At 39.7% G+C, this 26,998-nt stretch overlaps 1 protein-coding gene across 6 annotated transcripts; it reads left to right on the top strand.

Moving 5' to 3' along the window:
* Positions 1-26,074, top strand: COQ3 (coenzyme Q3, methyltransferase). Of its 6 annotated transcripts, none has more exons than XR_014806324.1 (7): positions 793-921; positions 8,297-8,423; positions 10,790-10,942; positions 15,192-15,291; positions 19,903-20,145; positions 23,121-23,550; positions 25,710-26,074. XR_014806324.1 is itself a non-coding variant. In XM_021090304.2 (7 exons), the coding sequence occupies exons 1-7, from the start codon at positions 813-815 to the stop codon at positions 25,925-25,927; spliced, it is 1,110 nt and encodes a 369-aa protein (XP_020945963.1). In that variant the 5' UTR covers positions 793-812; the 3' UTR covers positions 25,928-26,074. The 6 variants fall into 6 exon arrangements, 5 of the variants coding, with proteins under 5 accessions (XP_084817267.1, XP_020945963.1, XP_020945957.1 ...); XM_021090304.2 differs by having other exon boundaries at positions 23,121-23,280; XM_021090298.2 differs by having other exon boundaries at positions 793-1,029; positions 23,121-23,280.
* The last annotated feature ends 924 nt before the right edge of the window (positions 26,075-26,998 follow it).

The raw sequence follows: 26,998 nt of genomic DNA, 5'->3' as shown, positions 1-26,998 counted from the left end.
AGCTTTCTGCCTTCAGTTGGAGAGATGGTCATGTATCTTGAGAGAGGTGCTCTGAAGAGGACATAACTACTGCAAAGTCTGCAGCCACTCTTAGGAGGAGGTCAATATTTTACAAAGAAGCCATAAGGGAAAGACCATAAATGAGCAGTAATTTTTCACCCATTCAAAGAAACCTTTACCAATCTGACCCTGCCTGTTAAAAATGTACGATGATTTTTTTTTGCTTTTAGTGTTGGAAATTTATCATTGGTCTTATCCAAGGAAAGGCTGTTACACATTTTGAAGTAAAATGTTACGAACTCCCATTCTAACTAAATGAAGTTTGCCTGGCCCGAGTGATTTAAGTTTTGTGCTACATAATGTATCCCCTGTCCAAAATATTATCACATCACTCAGAAAAATTTTGCTGTAGACCTCTGGTCCTCTGCGATATTCGAATGTCTTAAAAGGGGAAACAGTTCCCTTTGGGAAGAAGTGCTTGTGATTGTAAGTTAGGGTCAGTGTCTTAAAGGATATAACTGTCCTTGGGGACATCTATTAAATATGAAGTAATTAGAGCTACAGGGGAATAGTATGATTAACAGCTACTTATATGGAGGATCATGAAGTTTTTGACACAAAACATTTTGTAGTGCAATCGTATGCAGTTTGACATGCTGACTGTGAAGAGAGAGTATAGCCACATACCTAACACCCATCACTGCAACCATGATTAGGTTGGCGCCCCACCGTGCGAGAGTGGATGTCGGAACCTTTGTGTTGGGGATCTTTTGCGAGAGGGACCGGAAAAGAGGTGGATCCTTTTTGTCGCGATGTGGCGAGGCTGTAAGCTGAGCTCCTCCGGGAGTCGATTTTTAGGCGGGCTTAGGTCGGTGTACCGGGGCACACGGGCTGACTGTCCTCGCTTAACCACGTCGGCGGGTGAGTGTGTCTGGAGGTCGCGGTCAAGCAGCCCACCGTGCCGAAGGGCTGTTCTGCGCAGGCGCGGCGCGGGAGCGGACCGGTGGCTGTTGCTTGCCTCTGCGCGGGGTGAGCTAAAGACCCGTTGGTCCCGGGCGTTTAACACCCCCCTGGACTTTTACTCTCCCTTTCGAAGAGGCTAGGTTCCCCTTGGTTCTGGCCAAGGGGAGCGCAGCCAGCCGGACCGCAGCCAGGTATCCCGTGACCTTTGCCTCATTTTCTTTGAGCTCCTTCCCCAGGAGCAGGCGACGAGAGTGCCCGCTGCAGTCTCAAGGTCGTGTGCTTTCTTCTTTTGCCGCTGCCTGCCGGAAATGATACCAGCTGTCTCATAGTTATCGATCGCGTTGTATTTGTTTTGTCTGTACATATCTTCCTTTTTTTACAGAAGGAATTTAAGGCAGCTATACTGTTTTTTGATAAGTTAATTCAGCAGACTGTATTGGCAAATAAGATCAAGAAAACAACGCACCGAACCTGATGCATGTAGAAGACAGTTTGATTATTTAACGCCCAATGTAAACCAGAACGTTAAATTCATCCTTTACTTGAAACTCATTTAATCATTACTGTATGACAGGCACTGTGAATTTTTAAACGAATGATACCTGAGTCTCTTTAAAAAAAAAAGTTAGGGGTGGACCTAAGATCAGGTTATAATGAGCAAAAACTGGGCAACTTAAAGGCCTGCAGTAAAATTGATAAGTTGTTGCTCTCAATATAATGAAAAATACTGCAGCCAGTAAAAATTATTTAAATCAATGTTTATCCAAATAGAAAATAATTAGGATGCAGTGTTCAGAAAATAAGTTACAAGTCAGTTTTTGTTACGAACTTGGAGATATATGGCAAGAATAGAGATACATCAGAATTTTAGCAGTAATTATCTGAGGTGGAGTTGGTGATCTATCATTTTAGCATTATATACTTTTTTTTTGGCCTTTTCTAGGGCCGCTCCTGTGGCATATGGGGGTTCCCAGGCTAGGGGTCTAATCAGAGCTGTAGCCACCGGCCTACGCCAGAGCCACAGCAAGGTGGGATCCAAGCCTCATCTGCAGCCTACACCACAGTTTACGGCAACCCGGATCCTTAACCCACTGAGCAAGGCTAGGGATCGAACCTGCCACCTCATGGTTCCTAGTTGGATTCGTTGACCACTGAGCCACGACGGGAACTCCCTGTCATTACATACTTTTCATATTTTTCAGTAAATACGTATTTTATAGTCAAATTTAGAAAAAATTTTCCAACTTTTGTGAGTGAACATAGAAGGAACATCTAGTAGACATATGGGATCAGGGGAACTTCTTAAACAAGATATTTAGGGAACTGACTTGAAGTTGTGCAGTTTTAGAAGAAGTTGGAGTGACCATAAGACCAGCTAGAGTATCTGTCAGGAGGCTTCTAGGAAACATAAGGTGTTCCTTGAAAAGAAGTGTGTGGATGTTCCCGTTGTGGTTCAGTGGTAACAAACTCCAGTAGTATCCATGAGGATGCAGTTCAGTCTCTGGCCTCACCCAGTGGGTTAAGGATTCCACGTTGCCCTGACCTGTGGTATAGGTTCCAGGCACAGCAAGTTTCCCGAGTGGCTGTGGTGGTGGCATAGGCTGGCAGCTGCAGCTCTGATTAGACCTCTAGCCTGGGAACCTCCATATGCCGCAGGCATGGCCCTAAAAAGACAAAAAAAAAAAAAAAAAAAAAAAAAAAAAGAAGAATTCTGACCATACTGATGACTGAGGGACTAATTTTCCAGAAATAGCAGAGGTGAGAGGGAGTTAGGGGTCATCACTGACCAGAGAGCAAGGACTGTGTTAAAATCTTTGAGACTTAGTTTCATTATAATACTGTATACAGTTGGTCCTTGAATAGCATAAGTTTCAACTGCACCAGTCTTCTTAAATGTGGATTTTTTTTCCCAATATTGTATTTCAGTGCTACATAGTCTGAGGTTGTTTGAATCCAAGGATGCAGAACGGCAGATATGGAAAGCCGACTACAAAGTTATACTTGGGTTTTTATTTTTATTTTTAATTTTTAAATTAAAATTATTATAGTTGATTTACAATATTCTGTCAATTTCTGCTGTGCAGCAAAGTGATCCAGTTATACATATAGGTACATTCTTTTTCTCATAATATCTTCCATCATGTTCCATCACAAGTGACTGGATATAATTTCCTAGGATATGCAGGACCTCATTGCTTATCCACTCCAAATGCAATAGTTTGCATCTACTAACCCCAAACTCCCAGTCCATCCCACTCCTTCCCCTTCCCCCTTGGCAACCAGAAGTCTTTTCTATGATCATGAGTTTGTTTCTGTTCTGTAGATAGATTCATTTGTGCCGTATTTTATTTATTTTTATTTTTTTATTTTATTTTTTGCCATTTCTTGGGCCGCTCCCCACGGCATATGGAGATTCCTAGGCTAGGGGTCGAATTGGAGCTGTAGCCACTGGCCTATGCCAGAGACACAGCAACGCAGGATCCAAGCAGCATCTGCAACCTACACCACAGCTCACGGCAACGCCGAATCCTTAACCCACTGAGCAAGGCCAGGGATGGAACCCACAACCTCATGGTTCCTAGTCGGATTCGTTAACCACTGAGCCATGATGGGAACTCCTCATTTGTGCCCGTATTTTAGATCTCACATATAAGTGACATCATAGAGTATTTGTCTTTCCCTTTCTGACTCACTTCACTTGGTATGAGAGTCTCTAGTTCCATCCATATTGCTGCAAATGGCATTATTTTGTTCTTTTTTATGGCTGACTAGTCTACCATTGTGTATATGTACCAGATCTTCTTAATCCATCTGTTAGTGGCCTTTAGGTTGTTTCTATATTTTGGCTATTGTGAATAGTGCTGCAATGAACATAGGGTGCATATATCTTTTTGAATGAAAGTTTTGTCTGGATATATGCCCAAGAGTGGGATTGCTGTGTCATATGGTAGTTTTTCTGAGGTACCTCCATATTGTTTTCCATAATGGTTGTACCAATTTACATTCCCATCATCAGTGTAGGAGGGTTCCCTATTCTCTATACTGTCTCCAGTATTTGTTATTTGTAGTCTTTTTAATGATGGCCATTCTGACTGGTGTGGTACCTCATTTTAGATTTGATTTGCATTTCTCTAATAATTATATACATGGATTTTTGACTGCACTTGCTCCTTTGCACCCTCTAGCTCCCAGAGTTGTTCAAGGGTCAACTACAAATGCTTAATCTATGTATCACAGTTTACATAATTCTCTAAATATCTCATTTACCTACCTAAAGTCATAAAAGAGGTAATATGTGAACTGAGTCTTAAAAAGTAATATGATAGAAATGGTGGCAGAGTTCCCCTTGTAGCTCAGTGGAAATGGACCCAACTAGTATCCGTGGGGATGTAGGTTCAATCCCTGGCCTTTCTCAGTGGGTTAAGAATATGGCATTGCTGTGAACTGTGGTGTAGTTCACAGACGTGGCTTGGATCCCCCGTTGCTGTGGCTGTGGGGCCATGCAGCTCCAATTTGACCCCTAGCCTGGGAACTTCCATATGCTGCAGGTATGGCCCTAAAAAGGAAAAAAAAAGAAACAATGAAAGAATAATATGAGTTAGAAGCACAGGAGTTCCCACTGTGGTAGAGTGGGACTGGCGTAGGCTTGGGAGTGCTGGGATGCGTATTCTCCCCTGCCCCCACAAAGTGGGTTATGGATCCAGTGTTGCTGTAGCTTAAGTTGCAGCTATAGCTGGGATCTGATCCCTGGTCTGGGAAGGGGTGGGCAAAAAAAGAAAAGAAAAAGCTTAGAAGCACAAACTTTTTTTTTTAAAGAACTTTGAAATGGATTTGGGCTAGACTGTGAAGGCCTTTTAAAGAAAACAAAAATTAATGTGAAAAGCTCAGGAGAAAAATGTTCAAAGACTATGAAATAAGATATGAAATATGAACGACCCTTTGTCATAGTCCATTCCTATTGCTACAACAAAATACCACAGGCTAGGCGGCCTATAAACAACAGAAATTTATTTCTTACTGTTCTGGAGATGCAAAGTCCAAGATTCAGCATCTGGTGAGTGCCCACTTCTTGATTCATAGGTGGAAACTTTTTGCTCTCTGGGGTCTTTTTTTTTTTTTTTTTTTTTTTTTTTTAAATAAGGGCACTAAACCCAATCATGAAGTTTCAACCTTCATGAGCTAATGCCTCCCAAAGGCCCCACGTCCTTAATGTCATCACCTTAAGAGTCAGGATTTCAACGTATGAATTTGGAGAGGACAAAAACATTCAGACCAGAGCACCTTAAACTTAAAAAAAGGACAATTAGGAGTTCCCATTGTGGCTCAGTGGAAATGAACCTGACTAGGATCCATGAGGATGCAGATCCAATTCCTGGCCCTGTTCAGTGGGTTAAGGATCCCTTGTTGCAGTGAGCTGAGGTGTAGGTCACAGACACAGCTTGGATCTGATGTTGCTGTGGCTGTGGTGTAGGCCGGCAGCTGTAGCTCCGATTTGACCCCTAGCCTGGGAACTTCCATATGCTGCAAGTGTGGCCATAAAGAAAGAAAAAGAAAAAAAGGACATTTAACCTCACTCATGATAAAATTATACTGAGATAGTATTTTCATCTATTAGATTAGCAAAGATAAAAGCATTTGATAATACACTGCATAGGTGACTATCAACATAATTATCAATGTAGGGGAAGCAGCACTAGATACTCTCATGTATTACCCATGGAACTGCAAATTTATTCAACATCTGTGAAAGCAATACAACTTTATAAATGCATATGCCATTTGACAATAATTCTTGGGGTTTTACAGGTACTCTTAAGAATGTATGAAATTACCTTTGTAATTCAACCTTATGTTTTCAGAAAAGTAAAAAATTAGAAATAACCTAAATAAATAGTGCCCATTAATAGGGTACTACTTAAAAAAATGATGAGATACAGTCATATAATGGATTACTGCACAGCCCTAAAAAAAAAGTTCTTTATCCTCTATTATGAAAAAAACAAATACATTGATAGTTGGAAAAAGCAAGGTGCAGGAGAATGGGTGTAGTGTACTACATTTTATGTAAAATGAGAGATAAATTGATACACAAAATTGAGGTATAAAATATCTAGAAGCTTACATATAAATCTAGTAACATCTTTGGAGTTCCCGTCATGTCTCAGTGGTTAATGAATCTGACTAGGAACCATGAGGTTGCGGGTTCCATCCCTGGCCTTGCTCAGTGGGTTAAGGATCCGGCGTTGCCGTGAGCTGCGGTGTAGGTCGCAGACTTAGCTCGGATCCCGCCTTGCTGTGGCTCTGGCATAGGCCGGTGGCTATAGCTCCAATTAGACCCCTAGCCTGGGAACCTCCGTGTGCCTCGGGAACAGCCCTAGAAAAGGCAAAAAGACAAAATAAAATGAGATAAAATAAATCTAGTAACATCAGTTGCTAGATACTTATTTCAAAATATTTGACTCATAAGAAGTTGCAGAGTTACCTTGTGGCACAGGAGGTTAAGGATCTGGCATTGTCACTCCAGCGGCTTGCATCCTGCTGTGGTGCAGTTTTGATCCCTGGCCTGGGAACTTCCACATGACCAAAAAAAAAAGAGATTGCAAAAATAATACAGAGAATTTCTTATGCTCTTCACTGCAGTAGCTGAGTTGCTGCTGTGGCTCAAGTGTGGTCCCTGGCCAGGATCCTCCATGTGCAGTGGGTGTGGCTAAAAAAAAAAGAAAAGGACAGATTAGTTTCTTCCTTTTCATTCTGTATACCTTTTTTGTTTGTTTGTTTGTTTTTGTTTCTGGGCCAGGGAGCCAGGGATTGAACCTGTACCACAGCAGTGACCAGCACCAGAGCAGTGACAATGCTGAATCCTTAACCCATTTTGCCACCAAAGAACTCTGTTCTGTATGCCTTTTATTTCCTTCTCTTGCCTTTTTGTACTGGCTAAGACTTTTTAGTACTATGTTGAATAGGAGTTGAGAATGGACATTCGTGCCTTGTTCCTGATTTTAGAGGTAAAGTACTTAGTCTTTCACCATAAGTACTTCATGAGCTATAGGATTTTTCTGGGTATTCTAACCAATTGAAGTATTTCTTGTAAGTTTGCTGAGAGTTTTTAATCATAGGTAGGTGTGGATTTTGTCAGATATTTTGTCCACATCAATTAATATGCTTATTTGTTTTTTCTTTTCTCTCTCTCAATTTTTAATATGGTAGATTTCATTGATTAACTTTCTACTATTGAACTAGTATTACATAGCTAGAATAAATGTTACTTGGTTATGCTATATTATTTTTATAAGCTGCTGAATTTTATTTACTAATTGTGAATTTTTGTGTCTATTCATGACAGACACAGGAATGATTTTCTTTGCAAAATCATCTTTGATTTTTGTCTGTTTTTTGCTGGAGTAATTTGTCTTCTTGGTGGATTCTCTTGCGTTTTTTTGTTTGTTTGTTTGTTTGTTGCCTTTTAGGGCCTCACTCGCTGCATGTGGAGGTTCCCCAGGTTAGGGGTTGATTCGGATCTGTAGGCACTGGCCTACACCACAGTCATAGCAACACCAGATCCGAGCCACATCTGTGACCTATACCACAATCATGGCAACGCCAGATCCTTAACCCACTGAGCAAGGCCAGGGACTGAACCTGTGTCCTCATGGATCCTAATCAGATTCATTTCCACTGAGCCACGATGGGAACTCCTGAACTAGTTTTGATAGTTCAAAATTAATGCTACCCTGGTTTAAAAGGTAGTGTAGCTTTAATTTGAATGTCATTTTTAAATAATTTTGTGCAGCATAATGTTGATGTAAAAACAAATGCTGTGAAAAACTTTGCATAAGTATTACTTAGCTTTGCTAATTATAAATTCAGAAATGTCTGATTAGAGTTAGATGGCAGAATGCAAGATTTTTTATTTTATAAGTTAGAATAAAATCCAAAACTAAGGAGTGTCCGTTGTGGCTCAGCAGAAATGGAATCTGACTAGTATCCATGAGGACACAGGTTCGATCCCTGGCCTTGCTCAGTGGGTTAAGGATCTGGTGTTGCCGTGAGCTGCAGTGTAATTCGCAGACAAGGCTTGGATTTGGCATTGCTGTGGCTGTAGTGTAGGCCAGCGGCTAAAGCTCCAGTTTGACCCCTAGCCTGGGAACTTCCATATGCCGTGGGTGTGACCCTAAAAAGACAGAAAAAAAAAAATCCAAAATTAAGGGAAAAAAACCCTTCTGTTTATCAATTGTAATATAAAATAGCTATATAAAATTGTCTTCAATCACATATATATCAGGGATTCATACTGTGCAATGCTTTCTCTAGATATTTGGTTTTCTTTTTTCAGTTTGTTCAAAGAATCAGCTCAGTTGGACTCTACAAATTAAACCATGGGTTGTCAATGAATACAGAATCATGTGGTTCAAATCCTGTAGCATGAATTTTGCCTTCTTGAATAGAATGAAAAGTTACAGGTAAGTTTATTCATTACTGTGGCAAATATTTACGTAATTATGCACAATAATAGTTTAGTATTGATTGTGTTTAATAACTCAGTATAGCTCATATGATTTGATTATGGTAGTTTTTATTTATTGAAATATTCTTATTTTTCCAACAACTTTTAAATTCGGAAAATTTCAAACCCACAGAAAATGTGTTATGTAGTATACCGCCAGTGTATACTTTTCATCCGTACTCAGCAATAGATTTTATTTTTAATATGAGACTACATTACTTAGAGAAGTACTTTTTACCTCCTCAGAGTATTTTATAACAGGATACAAATAATGCTTAAATCATAAATGATTTGGATAAAACATATATCTAAGGTGGTTCAGTATACATTCTAGGTAGCAAGATCTAATCAAAATAATACCTTTATGTATTCATATATTATAAACCAATCTAACGTTGTGAAAAATATTACATAAAGTATGAGCTCTGTTTTCCAAATGCATGCTTCTACTTCTTGTAGTTCCTTTAAGATTGGATATATGTGAAATCATTCTTAGTCAACTGAGCAACCATCCATTGTGCATTAGTCGTTCATACTGACTGAGGCTTTGCATGAAGCATGAAAAGGAGGATAATATTAATAAGATCCTATTAAAGAAGAGTGACATTTAACTCTTAAAACAATAATAAGTAATCCATATAGAATGTATTGTATGTAGCTAAGAAAAACATAATAAAAATTTAAATGGCATTACCTATGCTAATGTAACAACCTATTTTCTTTTACCCAAGAACCTTTGTAGGATTTTCCTACTATGTATTTTTTTTTTTTTTTTTGTCTTTTTAGGGCCGCACCCATGGCATATGGAGGTTCCCAGACTAGGGGTCTAATAGGAGCTGTTACTGCCAGCCTATGCCAGAGCCACAGCAGCGCCAGATCCGAGCTGTGTCTGCAACCAACAGCACAACTCATGGCAACGCCAGATCCTTAACCCACTGAGCGAGGCCAGGGATCAAACCCAAAACCTCATGGTTCCTGGTCAGATTCATTTCCACTGCGCCATGACGGGAACTCCCTTACTATGTACTTTGAAATGGAAGCTGGTATAGTGTCTGTCTGATCTGTTTAGTCCCTGTTTGATTCCACTTGAGTGTAAAAAAAAAAAATTGGGGGGTGAATTATAAACTTTTCCAGGCCTTCTCCTTCAGATTGTTCATTTGACAAATGTTTCCTGAGCACCAACTGTGTTTCAGGAACTGCACTAAAATGGTAAGCAAGACAGTCTATGCCTTGCCCTCATAGTGCTTATGTTCTAGTGGGGAGACATGATCCACTAATCACATAGCCCCACCAAGGAGCACAAAAGTTGTAAAGGACTTAAAATAGGGGACTATTAGGTGATATTCCATTTCAACTAAGATCTAAAAGATGAAAAGGGATGAATTAGGTGTGTACAGGAAGGAAGGGGGAATGTGAGAAGAATATTCTGGTCATTCGATGTCAGTTGACATATACAAAGTACCTGGGGAACGATCGAGCATGGTCAACTCAAAGAACTGAAAGAAGGCTCATGTGGCTGGAGTGGGAAAGATGAGGAAAGTGGTGGCTTTGAACAGGGAAGAAATTGGGAACCAAATACTTCAGAACATTGTAGGCCATGCTAAGGATTGATCTTTTTTCCTAAGATCACTGGAAAGCCATGGAAGCATTTTCAATGGGAAGATAGCATGATCATATTCATATTTCAGAACAATCCATCTGGGTGTGTTGTGAACATTTGGATCGGAGGGGGATGAGGTTGTAAGCAGGACGAAAGTTCAGGCAAGAGATGATGCAATCTTGGAACAGAATGATCAAGCAGTAGAAATGGAGTCAAGGTGGGGACATCTGAGTTCAAATTCTGGTTCTACCATGTGATCTCTTTGAGCCTTTCTTTATCAGTGCACTAGAGATAATAATAGTACTTACCCTTATAGAGTTGCTGAGAGGCTTAAATAAGATGATCTGATGTCTGACACATATGGAGTTCTTAAACAAATAATACCTGGGATTTAGTAGGTAATCAGTGAACAGTTACTACTACTACTACTGTTACTGTTATTAGGTGACCCCAAAGCTCAGGCTTTATAATTTCACTTTTGTTGTAACCTACTTCGAAAACAAATTAATTCATTTCATCTGTGAATCTATATGTGTATATTATTTATTTATAAGCTATATATATATATAAGGAATGTGATTATAAGAAAACTTGTTTTGAAGCATCAAAAATGAGCAATACATGTATTTGGGATCTAATAAATTGTAAATTAGAATATCTTTCTACTTAATACATTTTTTTAAATGGCAGTTTTTGCTTGACTTTTCCTTCTGACCTCTTAGGCTCCCTTGGATAAGACCATACAGTACTTCCCGGTCCACTGTAGACAGCAATGAGGTGAAGACCTTCCTGGCCTTGGCTCACAGGTGGTGGGATGAGCAAGGAGTGTATGCACCTCTTCATTCTATGAACGACCTGAGGGTGCCGTTTATTAGGTAACATTCCAGAAATCCTAGACCTTTTAAATTACAACTCTTTTCAATCATTTCTTTTTTCTTTTCTTTTTTTTTTTTTTTTTTTTTGTCTTTTCTAGGGCCGTTCCTGCAGCATATGGAGGTTCCCAGGCTAGGGGTCGAATCTGAGTTGTAGCCACCGACCTATGCCACAGCCACAGCAACGCTGGATTTGAGCCGAGTCTGTGACCTACACCACAGCTCACGGCAACGCCAGATCCTTAACCCACTGAGCAAGGCCAGGGGTCGAACCCACAACCTCATGGCTCCTAGTCGGATTCATTAACCACTGCGCCATGACGGGAACTCCTTTTTTTTTTTTTTTCATTTATTTTCTTTTGAGTTCACTTTTCCCATCATGGTTTATGCCTAGGTTCAAAATGCTGCATTTTAAGTTTGCTTTAGAAATTTGGGATGGGGTTCCCATTGTGGTCAGCGGGTTAAGAACCTGACTAGAATTCATGAGGATGCAGGTTTGATCCCTGGCCTCGCTCAGTGGGTTAAGGATCTGGCATTGCCACAAGCTGTGGCCTAGGTTGCAGACATGGCTCAGATTCCACATTGCTGTGGCTGTGATATAGGCCAGCAGCTGCAGCTGCTATTCGACCAATAGCCTGGGAACTTCCATATGCCACAAATGCGGCCATAAAATAGGAAGAAGGAAGGAAGAAATTAGGGAGATTGTCTTCATTGTTTGAAACTATTAATTTTTTAATAACATCACCCAAGTTCTAGGCTGCTTTCATTAAGTTAACTTGAAGTGCTTTTGGACATTATCAGTAAATCTGTATGGAGAAGGAATTAGGGTTCTATTGCATCAAGGTCATTTTATAGCAACTTTGACCTTTAGGCAGTTTATTTTATTTTATTTTATTTTTTTGTCTTTTTTTTTTTTTTTTGCTATTTCTTGGGCCACTCCCGCGGCATATGGAGGTTCCCAGGCTAGGGGTCCAATCCGAGCTGTAGCCACTGGCCTACGCCAGAGCCACAGCAATGCGGGATCCGAGCCGTGTCTGCAACCTACACCACAGCTCACGGCAACGCCGGATCCTTAACCCACTGAGCAAGGGCAGGCATCGAACTTGCAACCTCATGGTTCCTAGTCGGATTCGTCAACCACTGTGCCATGATGGGAACTCCTATTTTTTTTTTTTTTTTTGTCTTTTATAGGGCTGCAACTGTGGCATATGGAGGTTCCCAGGCTAGGGGTCTAATCAGAGCTGTAGCTGCCGCCCTACACCAGAGTGACAGCAATGCCAGATCTGAGCCACGTCTGCAACCTACCTCACAGTTCACAGCAATGCCAGATCCTTAACCCACTGAGTGAGGCCAGGGGTCGAACCTGCAACCTCATGGTTCCTAGTCAGATCCGTTTACCACTGAGCCACGATGGGAACTCCTAGGCAGTTCTGATAAAGGGAATACTACTGAGGAGTTCTTGTTGTGGCTAGGTGGTCGATGAACCCAAGTAGCATCCGCGAGGACGTGGGTTCAATCCCTGGCTCGTTCAGTAGGTTAAGGATCCGGTGTTGCTATGAGCTGTGGTGTAGGTTGCAGATGTGGCTCGGATGCCATGTTACCATGGCCATGGCATAGGCCGGCGGCTACAGCTCTGATTCGACCCCTAGCCTGGAAACCTCCATATGCCATGGGGGTGGCCCTAAAAAAGACCAAAAAAAAAAAAAAAAATGGTGGGGGAATACTTCTGAGACAGTTCAATTCAACAAATATTTTTTGAGAATTTACCTGGATTATATAAAAGTTACCAAGATATTCATCATTCAAAACAGTCTGGGGAAAAAAAAAAAAAGGGAGAGTTATTGCTGTGGCATGTCAGGTTAAGGATCCAGTGTCCCTGCAGTGGCTCAGGTTGCTACTCAGGCACAGATTTGATCCCTAATTCAGCACAGCCTTGACTGTGGCTCAGGTCACAGTTGCAGCTCAGATTCTATCCCTGGCCCAGGAACTTCCATGTGCTGTGGGTGCAGCCAAAGGAAAAAAAAAATACAGCCTTTGTGCCTAGAGTTTGCCATGGGACATAAAGGCAAGGCTCATCGGACTCCACTTAATCAAGGAATTGTTCATTCTGTCCATTTATTTATTTATTCATTAAATTGTTTGAGCAGCCCATATGGGCAAGGTACTGTAATAGACACAGAATATCAGATTCAGACTTTCCTCAAGGTACTTCCTGATTGGTTTTTGCTGATTTATTCAGAATCAATAAAGCAAAAAGAAAATACTGGCACCTTTTTTTTTTTTTTAAATCACTGAATTAGTAGATTGTTGAGACACTAAAGCAAAGAAAAGCAGAAATGTCATTCTGTTAGGCTAGATCAGTTGTTCTCAGAGTTAGCCCTAGACTAGCAACATCAGTATCATTTGTGATCTTGATAGAACTACAAAACTCTCAGGTATTACCCTGGACTTGCTGCTTTGGGGTGTCAGCAGCCTGTGTTTTAGCAAACCTTCCAACTATTCTCATGCACACTTAGCTTGAGAACTATTCTATTCAAAATACTGACACTATTATTTATTTATTTACTTAGGCCACGCCCACAGTATGCATAAATTCCCAGGCCAGGGATCAAACCTGTGCCACAGCAGCAACCCAAGCCGCAGTAGTGAAAACACTGGATCCTTAACCCACTAGGCCACCAGGGGAATCCTGTGGTACTAATTATTTAGATATTGCACTAAAAAAGACCACCCAGGGCTGTGCACATATGATTAAACTTTGGATTTTATTCTGATCATAAGTAAAACCATTGAAGGGGAGCCATATGATCTAAATTAAGATATAAAGGAGTCATTTTGGCCAATGCGTGAAGAGTGGATTGGACGTCATTTGAAATGAGACCTTTCTGTACAACATTCTGAAGTTATCTACTTAACCACTGTCTAGGTTTTTCTAGAAGTCCGTTTTTAATAGCAATAAAAGATATCCTAAGTTATCCTTATTATATATAACATTTATTTTAATGTAAGTATAATTAGAATTCATGTATAGTCCAATTTAAAGTTTTAGTTTACAATATTATTAGCTATATGTATCTTTGTGTGTATATGGATATGTATGTGTGTGGCTTACATTTGTGAATGTGGTAAAGTACTAGTATGATTATGTGATTTCTTAGAATTAAGTTTACTTGATTTGGATGCCTGTTTACACGATCATGAAAACACCACTAACTTAGATTAAAAGAGACTCAACTTAGAAGGGAATACAGGCAAATTCTGAAAATATAGCTCCCTAGTTGGCTTCTTCTGAGCCATGTAAAATAACCTGTTTGTTGCTGATATGAAATTGGTCTAGCAAGCAGTAACAACATAGCTAACAAATGTCTCAGGTGACATGACATCTCAAGTGAATAAAATTAGGTTAATCTCTACAGGATTGTTTTTAAAGTTTTTCTTTAGATTATTACTAACATAATAATTAAATCATAATTATTACTAGATTATTTCAAGTTTACTTTAAACCTCCTGCTTTTGATTACTAAAAATACAAATTAAGGACAAGCTGAGAATAAAAAAATCTTTTTGGAGTTCCCATGTGGCTCACTGGGTTATAAAGCCAACTAGTATCCATGAGGATGCAGATTCAATCCCTGGCCTTGCTCAGTGGGTTAAGGACCCGGTGTTGCTACAAGCTTCAGTGTAGGTCGATGACATTGCTCGGATCCCATGTTGCTGTGGCTGTGGAGTTGGCCAGCAGCTGCAGCTCCAACTCAACTCCTACCTGGGAACTTCCATATGTTGCAGGTGCAGTCCTGAAAAGCAAAAAAACAAAAAAAAACAAAACTTTATACTCCTCAAATCAATAGTCCATTTAAAAAGAGTTTAATAAATCAATTATAGTTTAATAAAAAATAAAATAATTATATTTAAAAGACTAAAAAAAGTTTAATACTGCTTGAAAATGACACATTTTTAAGACTTTATTGATAAAATTAGCAATTCGTTTTCAGGAGTTCCCGTCGTAGTGCAGTGGAAATGAATCTGACTAGGAACCACGAAGTTTCGAGTTCAGTCCCTGGCCTCACTCAGTGGGTTAAGGATCTGGTGTTGCTGTGAGCTGTGGTGTAGGCCGGCAGCAATAGCTCCGATCAGACCCCTAGCCTGGGAACCTCCATATGCCACGGGTGTCGCCCTAAAAAAACAAAAAGACAAAAAAATCTGTTTTTATATGTTTTGATTTGTGTTTTTTTTTTTTTTTTTTTTTTTTAAGAGACAATCTTTTAAAAACAGTTGCTAATCACCAGCCTGGAAAACCTTTGTCTGGGATGAAGATTCTTGATGTTGGCTGTGGTGGTGGATTGTTAACAGAAGTAAGTAGTTTATAACTTTCTTGCCATTTTTAACTGGGGAAAACAATTGAGAAGAAGTGGGCTTATGCTTCTTCTGTCTCTTTAACAAATAATATTGTTTATTTTAAATAAACAAATGTGTAATGTTATTTGCTTTTAATGTTTTAACTATTATAAAAGTTATACATGCTTTGCACATGTGGCATATGGGAGTTTCCAGGCTAGGGGTTGAATTGGAGCTGTGGCTTCAGGCCTACACCACAACACTGAAGCCATATCTTTGACCTACACTGCAGCTTGTGGCAGCACCAGATCCTTAACCCACTGATTGAGGCCAAGGATCAAACCTACATGACACTATTTCAGTTTCTTAAACCGCTGAGCCACAATGAGAACTGTTGATTTTTACTTTCTTAAAAACATATAAGGAGTTCCCGCTGTGGTGCAATGGGATCAACAGTGTTGTGAGAGCACTGGGTCACAGATTCAATCCCCTGCCCGGCACAGTGGGTTAAGGATTTGGCACTGACGCAGGCTACAGCTTAGGTCACAACTATGGCTTGGATGTGATTGCTGGCCTGGGAACTTCGTATGCCACAGGGTAGTCAAAAAAGAAAAAAAGTCTATACCTATATCTATCTATCTGTCTATCTATCTATAGAGAGATATTTATTTCAGAAAATGACAGAAATTTTTTATTCAAATTTCAGAAAAATTTTTTTACACGAAATTGAGGACACTGGTAAAAATAAACAAATGGGACCTAATAATACTTAAAAGCTTTTTCACAACAAGGGAAACCATCATCAAAGAAAAAAACAACCTAAGGAATGAGAGCTAGTACTTGCAAATGCTGTGACTGAAAAGAATTAATATCCAAAATATATAAACAGCTCAAACAACTCAATGTCAAAACAGAACACCCAATTTAAAAAATGGGTAGAAGACCTGAATAGACGTTTTTCTAAAAAAGACACATAGATGGCCAAAAAACACATGAAAAGATACTCAGCATTGCTGATTATCAGAGAAAGGCAAATCAAAATTATAGTCAGATTTTACCTCATATCTGTCAGAACGGCTGTCATCAAGAGAGTTCCCATTGTGGCTCAGTGGAAATGAATCTGACTAGTATCCATGAGTGTGTGGGTTCGATTCCCGGCCTCACTCAGTTGGTTAAGGATCAGGCTTTGTGAGCTATGGTGTAGGTCATAGATGTGGTTTGGATCTCATGTTGCTATGGCTGTGATTTAGGCCAGCAGCTGTAGCTCTGATTCAACCCCTAGCCTAGGAACTTCCACATGTCTTGGGTGCAGCCCTAATAAGGGGAAAAAAAAAAAAAAAGAATGGCAAACCCTGGTACACTGTTGGTAGGAATGTGAATTGGTGCAGCCACTATGAAAAACAGTATGGAGTTTCCTCAAAAAACTAAAAATGTTGGAATTCCTGCTGTGGCACAGTAGGTTAAGAATTTGGCTGCACTGGCTTGGGTCATTGCAGAGGCACAGGTTCAATCCCTCGCTCAGCACAGTGTTGCTGGAGCTGTGGTGTAGATCACTGCTGAGGCTTGGATTCATTTCCTACCCAGTGAATTTCCATATGCTCCGGGTGCGGCCATAAAATAAAAACAAACAAATAAATAAAAATTTTAAAAGACCTAAAAATAGGAGTTCCCGTCGTGGTGCAGTGGTTAAAGAATCCGACTAGGAACCATGAGGTTGCGGGTTCGATCCCTGCGCTTGCTCAGTGGGTTAACGATCTGGCGTTACCATGAGCTGTGGTGTAGGTTGCAGACGCGGCTCCGATCCCGCGTTGCTGTGGCTCTGGAGTAGGCCGGTGGCTCCGATTAGACCCCTAGCCTGGGAACCTCCATATGCCATGGGAGCGGCCCAAGAAATAGCAAAAAGACAAAAAACAAACAAACAAACAAAAAAACAAAAAAAAAGACCTAAAAATATAAATATTGTATGACCCAGCAATTCCACTCCTGGGTATATATCTGAATAAAACAAAAACACTAATTTAAAAAGATACATGCACCCCAGTGTTCATAGTAGCATTATTAACAAGAGTCAAGATATGGGAGCAACCTAAGTGACCATCAACAAATGAATGGATGAAGAAGATGTCTCTCTCTCTCTCTCTCTCACACACACACGCATGATGCATAAAATGGCATATTTCTCTGCCATATAAAAAAAAATCGCCATTTGCAACAACGTGGATAAACCTAGAGGGTTTTACACTTAGTGAAATAAAATGGACAATGACAGTTACTGTATGTTATTACTTATACATGGAATCTTAAAAATAAAGCAAATGAATGAATATAGCAAAACAGAAACAGATTCACAGATACAGAGAACAAACTAGTGGATACTAGTAGGGAGTGGCAGCATAAGGGTAGGAGGATTAAGAGGTACAAACTACGATGTGTAAAATAAATAAAAACAACAAGGATATATTGTACAAGACAGGGAAATAATAAATTTAAATGGAGTGTAATCTATAAAAATATTGAGTCACTATGTTGTATACCTAAAATTAGTATTGTAAATCAACTATACTTCAATTTAAAAAAAAGAATAAGAAAAAAAAAGTACTGGTCATTTGAATAGCTTTGGAAATTTTATCTCTTCTCTCCTTAAATGCACTGATAAGCTGTCCTTTTGCACTTGCTTCAGTGTCAAAACCTAACAGAATTTTGCCTGCTTTGGGGTTCTTTACTTCTTAGCTGCTCTAGAATACTTGGAAAAATATTCATTTTCCCTGTGAACAATATGTGCTTTAGCTTTATAGTAAATTTATACCCTGTAGCTCTATTTAGTAATCTTCTATCAACACAGTAACTTTTTGTTTCAATCCTGCATCATCATCTGACCTTCAAAAGATATTTTAAGCAACAGTATAGGATACAAATGTAAGTAAAGATACAGTATGATGCTTACTGTCAAAGTCCTTAACAGCCAAGTTAACAGTGAGGCTAACAGAGGCCTTTGATTCACAGCCAAGTTTCCATATGCAGAAACTGTGTTCTTCAGGCAGCAGTGGACTGGTTTCTTTTGAAACAGTTATGAAGTTTCAGGAAATGTAAAATATGTGAAAATATATTCCTTAGAATCAAGAATATGTGGTTATCAAATTATAAATGAATATGATTTTGTTGTATGTGTTCTATAATCTCAGTATAACAGATTTTATATCTCTAAAGTAAAAATAATTTGATTTATACTTTTAAATTATTGACTAAAGAGTTATAAAATAAATGTTATGCATTTTTTTTCTTTTTTTCTTTCTTTCTTTCTTTCTTCTTCTTCTTTTTTTTTTTTTTTTTAGGGCTGCTCCTGAGACATATGAACATTTGTAGGCTAGGGTTCGAATCAGAGTTGAAGCTGCCAGCCTATGCCACAGCCATAATAGCAATGCCAGATCCAAGCCGTGTCTGTGACCTACACCACAGCTCATGGCAATGCCAGATTCTTAACCCACTAAGCAGGGCCAGGGATTGAACCTGCATCCTTTTGGATACTAGTTGGGTTTGTTACTGCTGAGCCATAATGGGAACTCCAATGCTATGCAGTTTTTTGGGTTTTTTTTTTTTTTTTTTTGTCTTTTTTTTCCTTTTCTAGAGCCACTCCCTCAGCACATGGATGTTCCCAGGCTAGGGGTTTAATTGGAGCTGTAGCCACTGGCCTATGCCACAGCCACAGCAACACGGGATCCAAGCCGTGTCTGTGACCTACACCACAGCTCATGGCAATGCCATATCCTTAACCCACTGAGCAAGGCCTGGGATCTAACCCGCAACCTCATGGTTCCTAGTCAGATTCGTTAACCACTGCGCCACAATGGGAACTCCACTATGCAGTTTTGATTAAAATTAAGTCTGTGTTGAAAAACTTGGGCATGTCATCGGAAGTGGTTGAATATAAAAGTTAAAAGAAGAATTAGTTATGAAGAATTGTTTCTAGTCAGTCACAGGAGAAACTATGGAGAAAAAAATTTTCTTTAGAGAACTTGAATATTAGAAAGTTCTGCTCTTTTTATAATGACATGTTACATTTATTGTACTTTAAATACGTTAATACTGGAGTTCCTCTTGGGGCTCAGCAAGTTAAGAACCCAACTCGTATTCATGAAGGTGCAGGTTCAATCCCTGTCCTTGATCAGTGGGTTAAAGGATCCGGTGTTGCCATGAGTTGTGGGGTAGTTCACAGACATGGCTTAGATTTGGCGTTGCTGTGGCTGTGGTGTAGGCCGGCAGCTGTGGCTTCGATTGAACACCTATTCTAATTAACATGTGCTGCAGGTTCAGCCTTAAAAATAAAAGTTAATACTATACTGTGTGCCTATAAGTGTGTCTAGAGAATGTAGATAGAAATTTCCTCACTATTGTCAAGTTGCTCTTGATAAGTTTTTTGTTGTTGTGATTATTCTCATTTTTAAGCTTTTTTAATGGAATTTTCAAATGTGTACAAGCTAGAGAATTTGATATATTGTACTTTCACGTACTCACAACAATCTCCAATAATTATTCCCTCGTGCTTAGTTATATATTCTTTTTGAGAAGCTTTTTATTGCTAACATGGGTTCTATCTTCTTCCTGAGGGTAACAGCTTTTTATGCCATTAGCCTCTAGGGCGGCTTGGGGCATCAGTTATTGGAATTGATCCTGTGGATGAGAACATTAAAACAGCACAGCACCATAAATCATTTGACCCAGTCCTGGATAAGAGGATAGAGTACAGAGCATGCTCCCTGGAAGAGATTGTGGAAGAAACTGCAGAAACATTTGATGCTGTTGTAGCTTCTGAAGTTGTAGAACATGTGATTGATCTAGAAACATTTATACAGTGCTGCTGTCAAGTGCTAAAAGTAAGACTTATGGGGTTTACTTATTTTTCTTTTGAATGTAGTTGTATAACAATAAATGTTTGTAATACTCGAAACCAGGAATATTACTTCTGCTGGAGATTACTTCTACCTCTCAGCTTGCCCTGAATACCAAGGTTTTCCAGATCCAGTATCTTGATGTCCAGGGATCTTGAAAAATGTTGGCGCTGAACATTATAATACAAACCATAGATTTATAGTGGTATTTTTCCATTGAAATAGTCTGAATTAAATATCTAATAGACATTGAATGACAATTACTAAGAAATTGATTTGGATTAATACTTTAAAATATCATTATTATCATAAATTGGTTAGATAGCATTTAAGTCACTCTGAATATGTAATATGCGCAACAGTTTATCATCTCTGTTGTTTATATATTCAAGAGGTATCTTCCTAAGGTCACCAGCTAAAAGAGTTAAATGTGGCAAAATCCTTTTAACCCACTGTGCTGGGCTGGGATGGAACCCGAACCTCCTCAGCAACTCAAGCTGCTGCAGTTGGGTTCTTAACTCACTGTGCCACAGCAGGAACTCCTAAATAGAGCTTTTAAAAAGTGTCTTTTCAGAGTTCTCCTGTAGTGCAGAGAGTTCAGGATCCAGTGTTGTCACTGTGGTGGCTTGGGTCATGCTGTGGAGCAGGTTTGATTCCTGGCCTGCAAACTTCCACACGCTGCGGGTGCAGCTAAGAAGAAAAAAAAAAAATAACCAAAAAAAAAAAAATGGCAAGCAGATTTGTCTTTTAAAATCATTTAAGATTTCTAGGAGCATTGCAAAGGTAGTATGGTGTTCCCATGTGCCCTTGACCCAGTCTCCCCTAGTATTGATGAGGCAGATGGCACCTGGGGCACAGAGTGCAAGGGGGCGCTCACTCTTTGGTACCAGTCCTGCATTTACATGCCCCAAGAGTGCTTGCCCTCTTCAGCATCTTGCCCTTGGCATCTCACTTGCCTCACTGTTGTCCTAGCCCTGTATATAGCCCATGGGATATTTCTTAAAACTACAAAGTTTTTTCTTGTGTTGGGGGGATTAGATTGTATTTTTTTTTTTTTTTTTTTTTTTGGCCACACCTGCAGCATGTGGAAGTTCAGAGGCCAGGGATCAAACCCACGGTGCAGCTACAGCAATGCCAGTTCCTTAACCCGCTGAACCACAAGAAACTTGCTTTTTTTTTTTTTTTTTAATTTTATTGGGGTATAGTTGACTTACAAAGATGTGTTAGTTTCAGATGTACAGCAAAGAAAATAAGTTATCTTTGGTAGCCATAATTTTGGTTTCAAAAACCTTTGAGTCTGCTTCTGTTCAAAACTACAAAATTAACGTTGACGTTATACTATCAACTACACCATAGACTAAACCCTTTTAGATTTCATTAGTGTTTCTACTAACATCACTTCTCTGTTGGAGGATCCAAGCCAGGATTCTCCATTGTATTTAGTTGCCACATCTCTTTAGTCTCCTTCAGTCTGTATAGTTTCTTGGTGGTGTTTCCTTTTTTTTTTTTTCCTTCTCCATTTTCGGCCGCCCCAAGGCATATGTAACTCCAGGACCAGGAATCAGATCTGAGCCACAGTTATGACCAAAGCTGCATCTGCAGCAATGCCAGATCCTTAACCCACTGTGCTGGGCCGGAGATCAAACCCACGTCCTAGCGTAACCAAGATGCCTCTGATCCTGTTGCGCCACAGCGGAAGCTCCAATGTTTCCTCTTAATGAGTTTTATTAGGTTTCACTTCTATTTCCCAAGCAAAACTCCTCAATTATTTCTTTCTGTTTTATGTCTCAGTCAGTATGTATGGATGGAGGTTCTTTCACACAGATGGGAATACTTGCTTCATAGAATTTAAAAGTAATTTTTGCTTTAATAGAAAGCCTATTTTTAAAAAAAGAAATGATGATTGCTCACCACTATTTCCTTAGAATAAGATCTTGGAAGCACAGATTAGATATTTATAAGTGATTTTTCCCCCTTAGCCCTACTGAGATATAATTCATATATAAGTGATTCTTAATATGACAGAGTACTAGAGTTTTACAGAGAAAAGTTATAATGTGTAATAGTGTCTGATGTTTTGGTTTTAAAACCACATCCCAATATTTCAGGGCCTTCTCTTACTGCTTTTATTTTTGGTTTCGGGTGGTATTTGAGGTATAAATATATATTTTTCATAACTATATACATATCTTAATATGATTGTTTTGGAGGGGGTCTTCAGCATTTTATCCCCATCAGGTGTTAACGAAAATGTGTTAAAGAGGGAAGAGGCATTAATCTTCTTGCCATATGTGGGAGTAAATGTAGGAAACACCATAAATATAGTCATTGAAAGATGACAGACTAAACAATCCCATAAATGGTTTGCATCATCTAAGTACTTATCCTGATCTCTTTATATTCTTTATACTAGTGAAATCAGAACAACAACAACAAAAAAAACTGCTTTCCTACCTTAATCATTAATGCTTTTGTCTGAGAATACTTCTTGGCCTTGCTCCCCTTCATGAGCTGTGTGGCTATGTGCTATACCAAACACGTGAGACAGGCTTGACACCCAAAGAGAAAGTAGTGTTGATATATTAGGACATCATGTGGACATGTAACAAGGAATAGCAGCCTGACCTCATTTCTATATTTTTACTATGAAGTATTTGATAGGTGCAAAAGAATGTATATAATACAAACATGTCAGAGTAATGTATGATTTTAAGAGTTAGTTGTAAGCACTGTTGCATAAATTCAGTAAGCGCATCTGTAGTGAGCTGCCTATAACAATGAATTTCCTTAGAGAAAAAAAATACTGTTTGGTAAACTATATTTTATTCACACTTGTGTATTTTAACTGCACTTAAATTATATGGGAGGAAGGAGAAGGGTGGGGGAAGCCAAGCCTTTTTCTAACTGATACTCCTGACATTTAAAATTTTACTTCTGTACACACTTTTTTTTTCTTTTAGCCTGGTGGTTCTTTATTCATTACTACAATCAACAAAACCCAGCTATCTTATGCCTTGGGAATTGTTTTTGCAGAGCAAATTGCAGGTATTGTACCAAAAGGTACTCATACATGGGAAAAGTTTGTTTCACCTGAAAAGCTAGAGAGCATTCTGGAATCAAGTAAGTATTAATTTTTTTTCCAGTGTTCAAGGCCTGACTGAACCTTTAATGTACCTATAATTACTAAGCACATAATCTAACAATTAAATAGGCCACTATTCTTTGGATGTTTGTTTTCTCTCCCCAACTAGATTATAAACTGCTTGAAGTTAGGACTAAGTGTTAGATACCATTGTCTCTCATCCATGCCACCTGACCCAGGGCCAAGCAAATCATAGATGATCAAGGACTACTTGTTGACTGTTTAATCCTCACTTGTTCAAGGATGAGGTACAAATGTCTTTTACTTTACCTTTTTTTTGGCTGCACTCGTGGCATATGGATGTTCAGAGGCTAAGGATCAAACCTGAGCCATGGCTGCGACCTATGCCACAGCTGGGGCAACACTTTAACCCACTGCACCAGGGATTGAACCTGAGCCTCAGCAGTAACCCAAACCTCCACAAAGACAATGCTGGATCCTTAACCTGCTGTGCCACAGCGGGAACTCCTCTTGAGGCCATCCTTGAATCAGCTTATATTGCATACTATTTTTCCCAGTTCCTTCATAATCTGATTTGTTTTAATCTTGACACTTTTTATGTAGTGTTGTATGCTAGGTATAAGCATGCCTTATAGTATGTTTTCATGTTTTTAAACTTGTTTTTTGTTTTTTTTTGTCTTTTTAGGGCTGCACCCATGACATATGGAGGTTCCCAGGCTAGGGGTCAAACTGGAGGTGTAGCTGCCGGCCTATGCTACAGCCACAGCAATGCCAGATCTGAGCCACATCTTCGATCTACACCACAGCTCACCACAACGCCAGATCCTTAACCCGCTGAGTGAGGCCAGGGATCAAACCTGCAACTCATGGTTCTTAGTCGGATTCGTTTCCAGTGCGCCATGATGGGAGCTCCTATTTTCATGTTTTTAATCTCTTTCTGGCTATAAGCTCCTTGAAGGCAATACTGTGTCTCTTCTCTGTACTCCCTACAATGCCAAGCTTTGCTTTACACCTCGTGTTGAATTGCTCTCAAGTAATAACACTTCTCAGTTCATTTATTTAGTATTTGGTATTCCTTTTTTTTTTTTTTTTTTTCTTTTTGCTTCTTGGGGCCATACCTGTGGTACATGGAAATTCCCAGGCTAGGGATCAAATTGGCCACAGCCACAGCAATGCCAGATCCAAGCCATGTCTGCAACCTACACCATAGCTCAGGGCAACACCAGATCCTTAACCTACTGAGGGAGGCCAGGGATTGAACCCAAGACCTCACAGATACTAGTTGTGTTAGTTTCTGCTGCACCACAACAGGAATTCCTATTCCTTTTGAATACTTTGACTTATGTGTCTAATGCTTTTTGTTCATATAACAGTATATCAATAAACTTAATTTTACTTGGAATATCATCCATCTAATGAAATATAGTAATTTCTTATCTGCAAATAACCTTTTTGAAAATAGAGTATACATTTTTTTTCTATTTAGGATCTGCCTGCAGCATATGGAAGTTCCCAGGCTAGGGTCTGAATTGGAGATGCAGCTGCAGGTCTATGCCACAACCACAGCAATGCCAATTCCTAGCTGTGTCTGAGACCTACACCGAAGCCTGCGGCAATGCCGGATCCATAACCCACTGAGCAAGGCCAGGGATCAAACCTGCATCCTCATGGATACTAGCTGGGTTCTTAACCCACTGAGCCACAATGAGAACTCCGAGTAGATAAGATATTTTAAAGATGCTTTATTGGAATAATCACTTGTTGGCAGGTATTTTCTAATAACAGCTAATGTTTATCAAGTACTTACAAATTCCAAACTCTGTGCTAGGGTTTATGTTCTGCTGCAGTAAAGAATGAGCTATACAGGTGTTCCCACTGTGATGAAAGGGGGTTGGTGGCATCTTGGGAACTCTGGGACAAGGGTTCGATCCCTGGCCCAGTGGTTTAAAGATCCAGCATTGCTGCAGCTGTGGCTTGGGGTGAGACTGCAGCTCAGATTTGATCCGTGGCCTGGAAGCTCCATATGCCGAGAAGCGACCAAAAATGAAGAAAAAAAAGATGAGCTATACAAGGTTACAAAGTATTTGTACCATTGAGGTAGGAATCCTTTTTTAATATGGAGAGTTGCATGAGACTCTTGGCACTTGGAAGGTAAACATTTATTTATTTATATTATTTTTTTTCACTTTTTAGGGCTGCACCTGCAGCATATGGAAGTTCCTGGGCTAGGGGTCTAATCAGAGCTGCAGCTGCCGGCCTACACCACAGCCACAGCAACTCGGGATCCAAGCCATGTCTGCAACACCAGATCCTAACCCACTATGTGACGTCCAGGATCCAGCCTGCATCCTGATGGATCCTAGTAGGGTTTGTTACCTCTGAGCCACGACAGGAACTCCTGAGCATTTATTAAATCTCCTTTCTATCAATTTTTTTTTTTTTTCAGATGGTCTTTCAGTTCAAACGGTGACAGGAATGCTCTACAACCCCTTCTCAGGTTACTGGCACTGGAGTGAAAACACCAGCCTTAACTATGCAGCTTATGCTGTGAAATCCAGCGTCCAGGAACACTCAGGGCCTGAGTTTGCTTTAAAGGGAGAAAGAGAAGAGCTTCGAGCTGAAGCCTCCACCAATTCAGGTGTGCGTGAAGAGTTGAAGAAATAAATTGTTTCTAAGGACTGTAGTAAAACGGCTTGAAAGTCTCATGTTTACAGTAACACAAAATATACTGTTTGTCTTTTGAGACAAGATCTAAAGAAAGGAAAGTCAATAAAAACTAGATAAAGTCAATAAAAACTAGCTTAAATAAAAGCTTTTGTTATTTCATTTAATATCTCCCTTCAAGGGATTATTCTACAGATTAAAAAAGTTTGGTCCAGGTATTATGTGACCTAGTTTAAGTTTCTCAGCCTTTGTTATGTAATTAGAGTATACATATTTCACTTCATCTTACAGATTATATAATGTTTTTCCAGCAGGTATGCACATACATATATACTGTAATAGGTTTTAAAATAACGGAATCTATGTTGGAGTTCCTGTCGTGGCTCAGTGGTTAACGAATCCAACTAGGAACCATGAGGTTGCAGGTTCGATCCCTGGCCTTGTTCAGTGGGTTAAGGATCTGGCATTGCCATGAGCTGTGGCGTAGCTTGCAGACACAGCTCGGATCCCACATTGCTCTGGACCTGGTGTAGGCTGGAGGCTACAGCTCTGATTAGACCCCTAGCCTGGGAACCTCCATATGCCGCAGGAGCAGCCCTAGAAAAGGCAAAAACCAAAAACCAAAAAAAAAAAAAGGGAGTTCCCGTCGTGGCGCAGTGGTTAACGAATCTGACTGGGAACCATGAGGTTGCGGGTTCCATCCCTGCCGTTGCTCAGTGGGTTAAGGATTCGGCGTTGCCGTGAGCTGTGGTGTAGGTTGCAGACGCGGCTCGGATCCTGCGTTGCTGTGGCTCTGGCATAGGCCGGTGGCTACAGCTCCAATTCGACCCCTAGCCTGGGAACCTCCATATGTCGCGGAAGCGGCCCAAGAAATGGCAAAAAGACAAAAAAAAAAAAAAAAAAAAAAAAAGGAATCTGTGTCATCTATGTTCTTATTTATTTGGTTTTAGCTAAAGGCAGTTATGCTTCTGACTGATGAAAATCAAATACCATTTCATACCAGTTATATTTGGGAAGATAAATATATTTTTTTCCTGGAGTTCCTGTCATGGCACAGCGGAAACGAATCTG

This window comes from Sus scrofa, chromosome 1 (genome assembly GCF_054392235.1).
Source record: "Sus scrofa isolate SSC_HxYL_T2T_F1_AM1 chromosome 1, Sscrofa_HxYL_maternal_Yorkshire_Landrace_v2.0, whole genome shotgun sequence".
NCBI classification, from domain to species: Eukaryota; Metazoa; Chordata; class Mammalia; order Artiodactyla; family Suidae; genus Sus; species Sus scrofa.
This window is presented reverse-complemented; position numbering and strand designations above follow the sequence as displayed.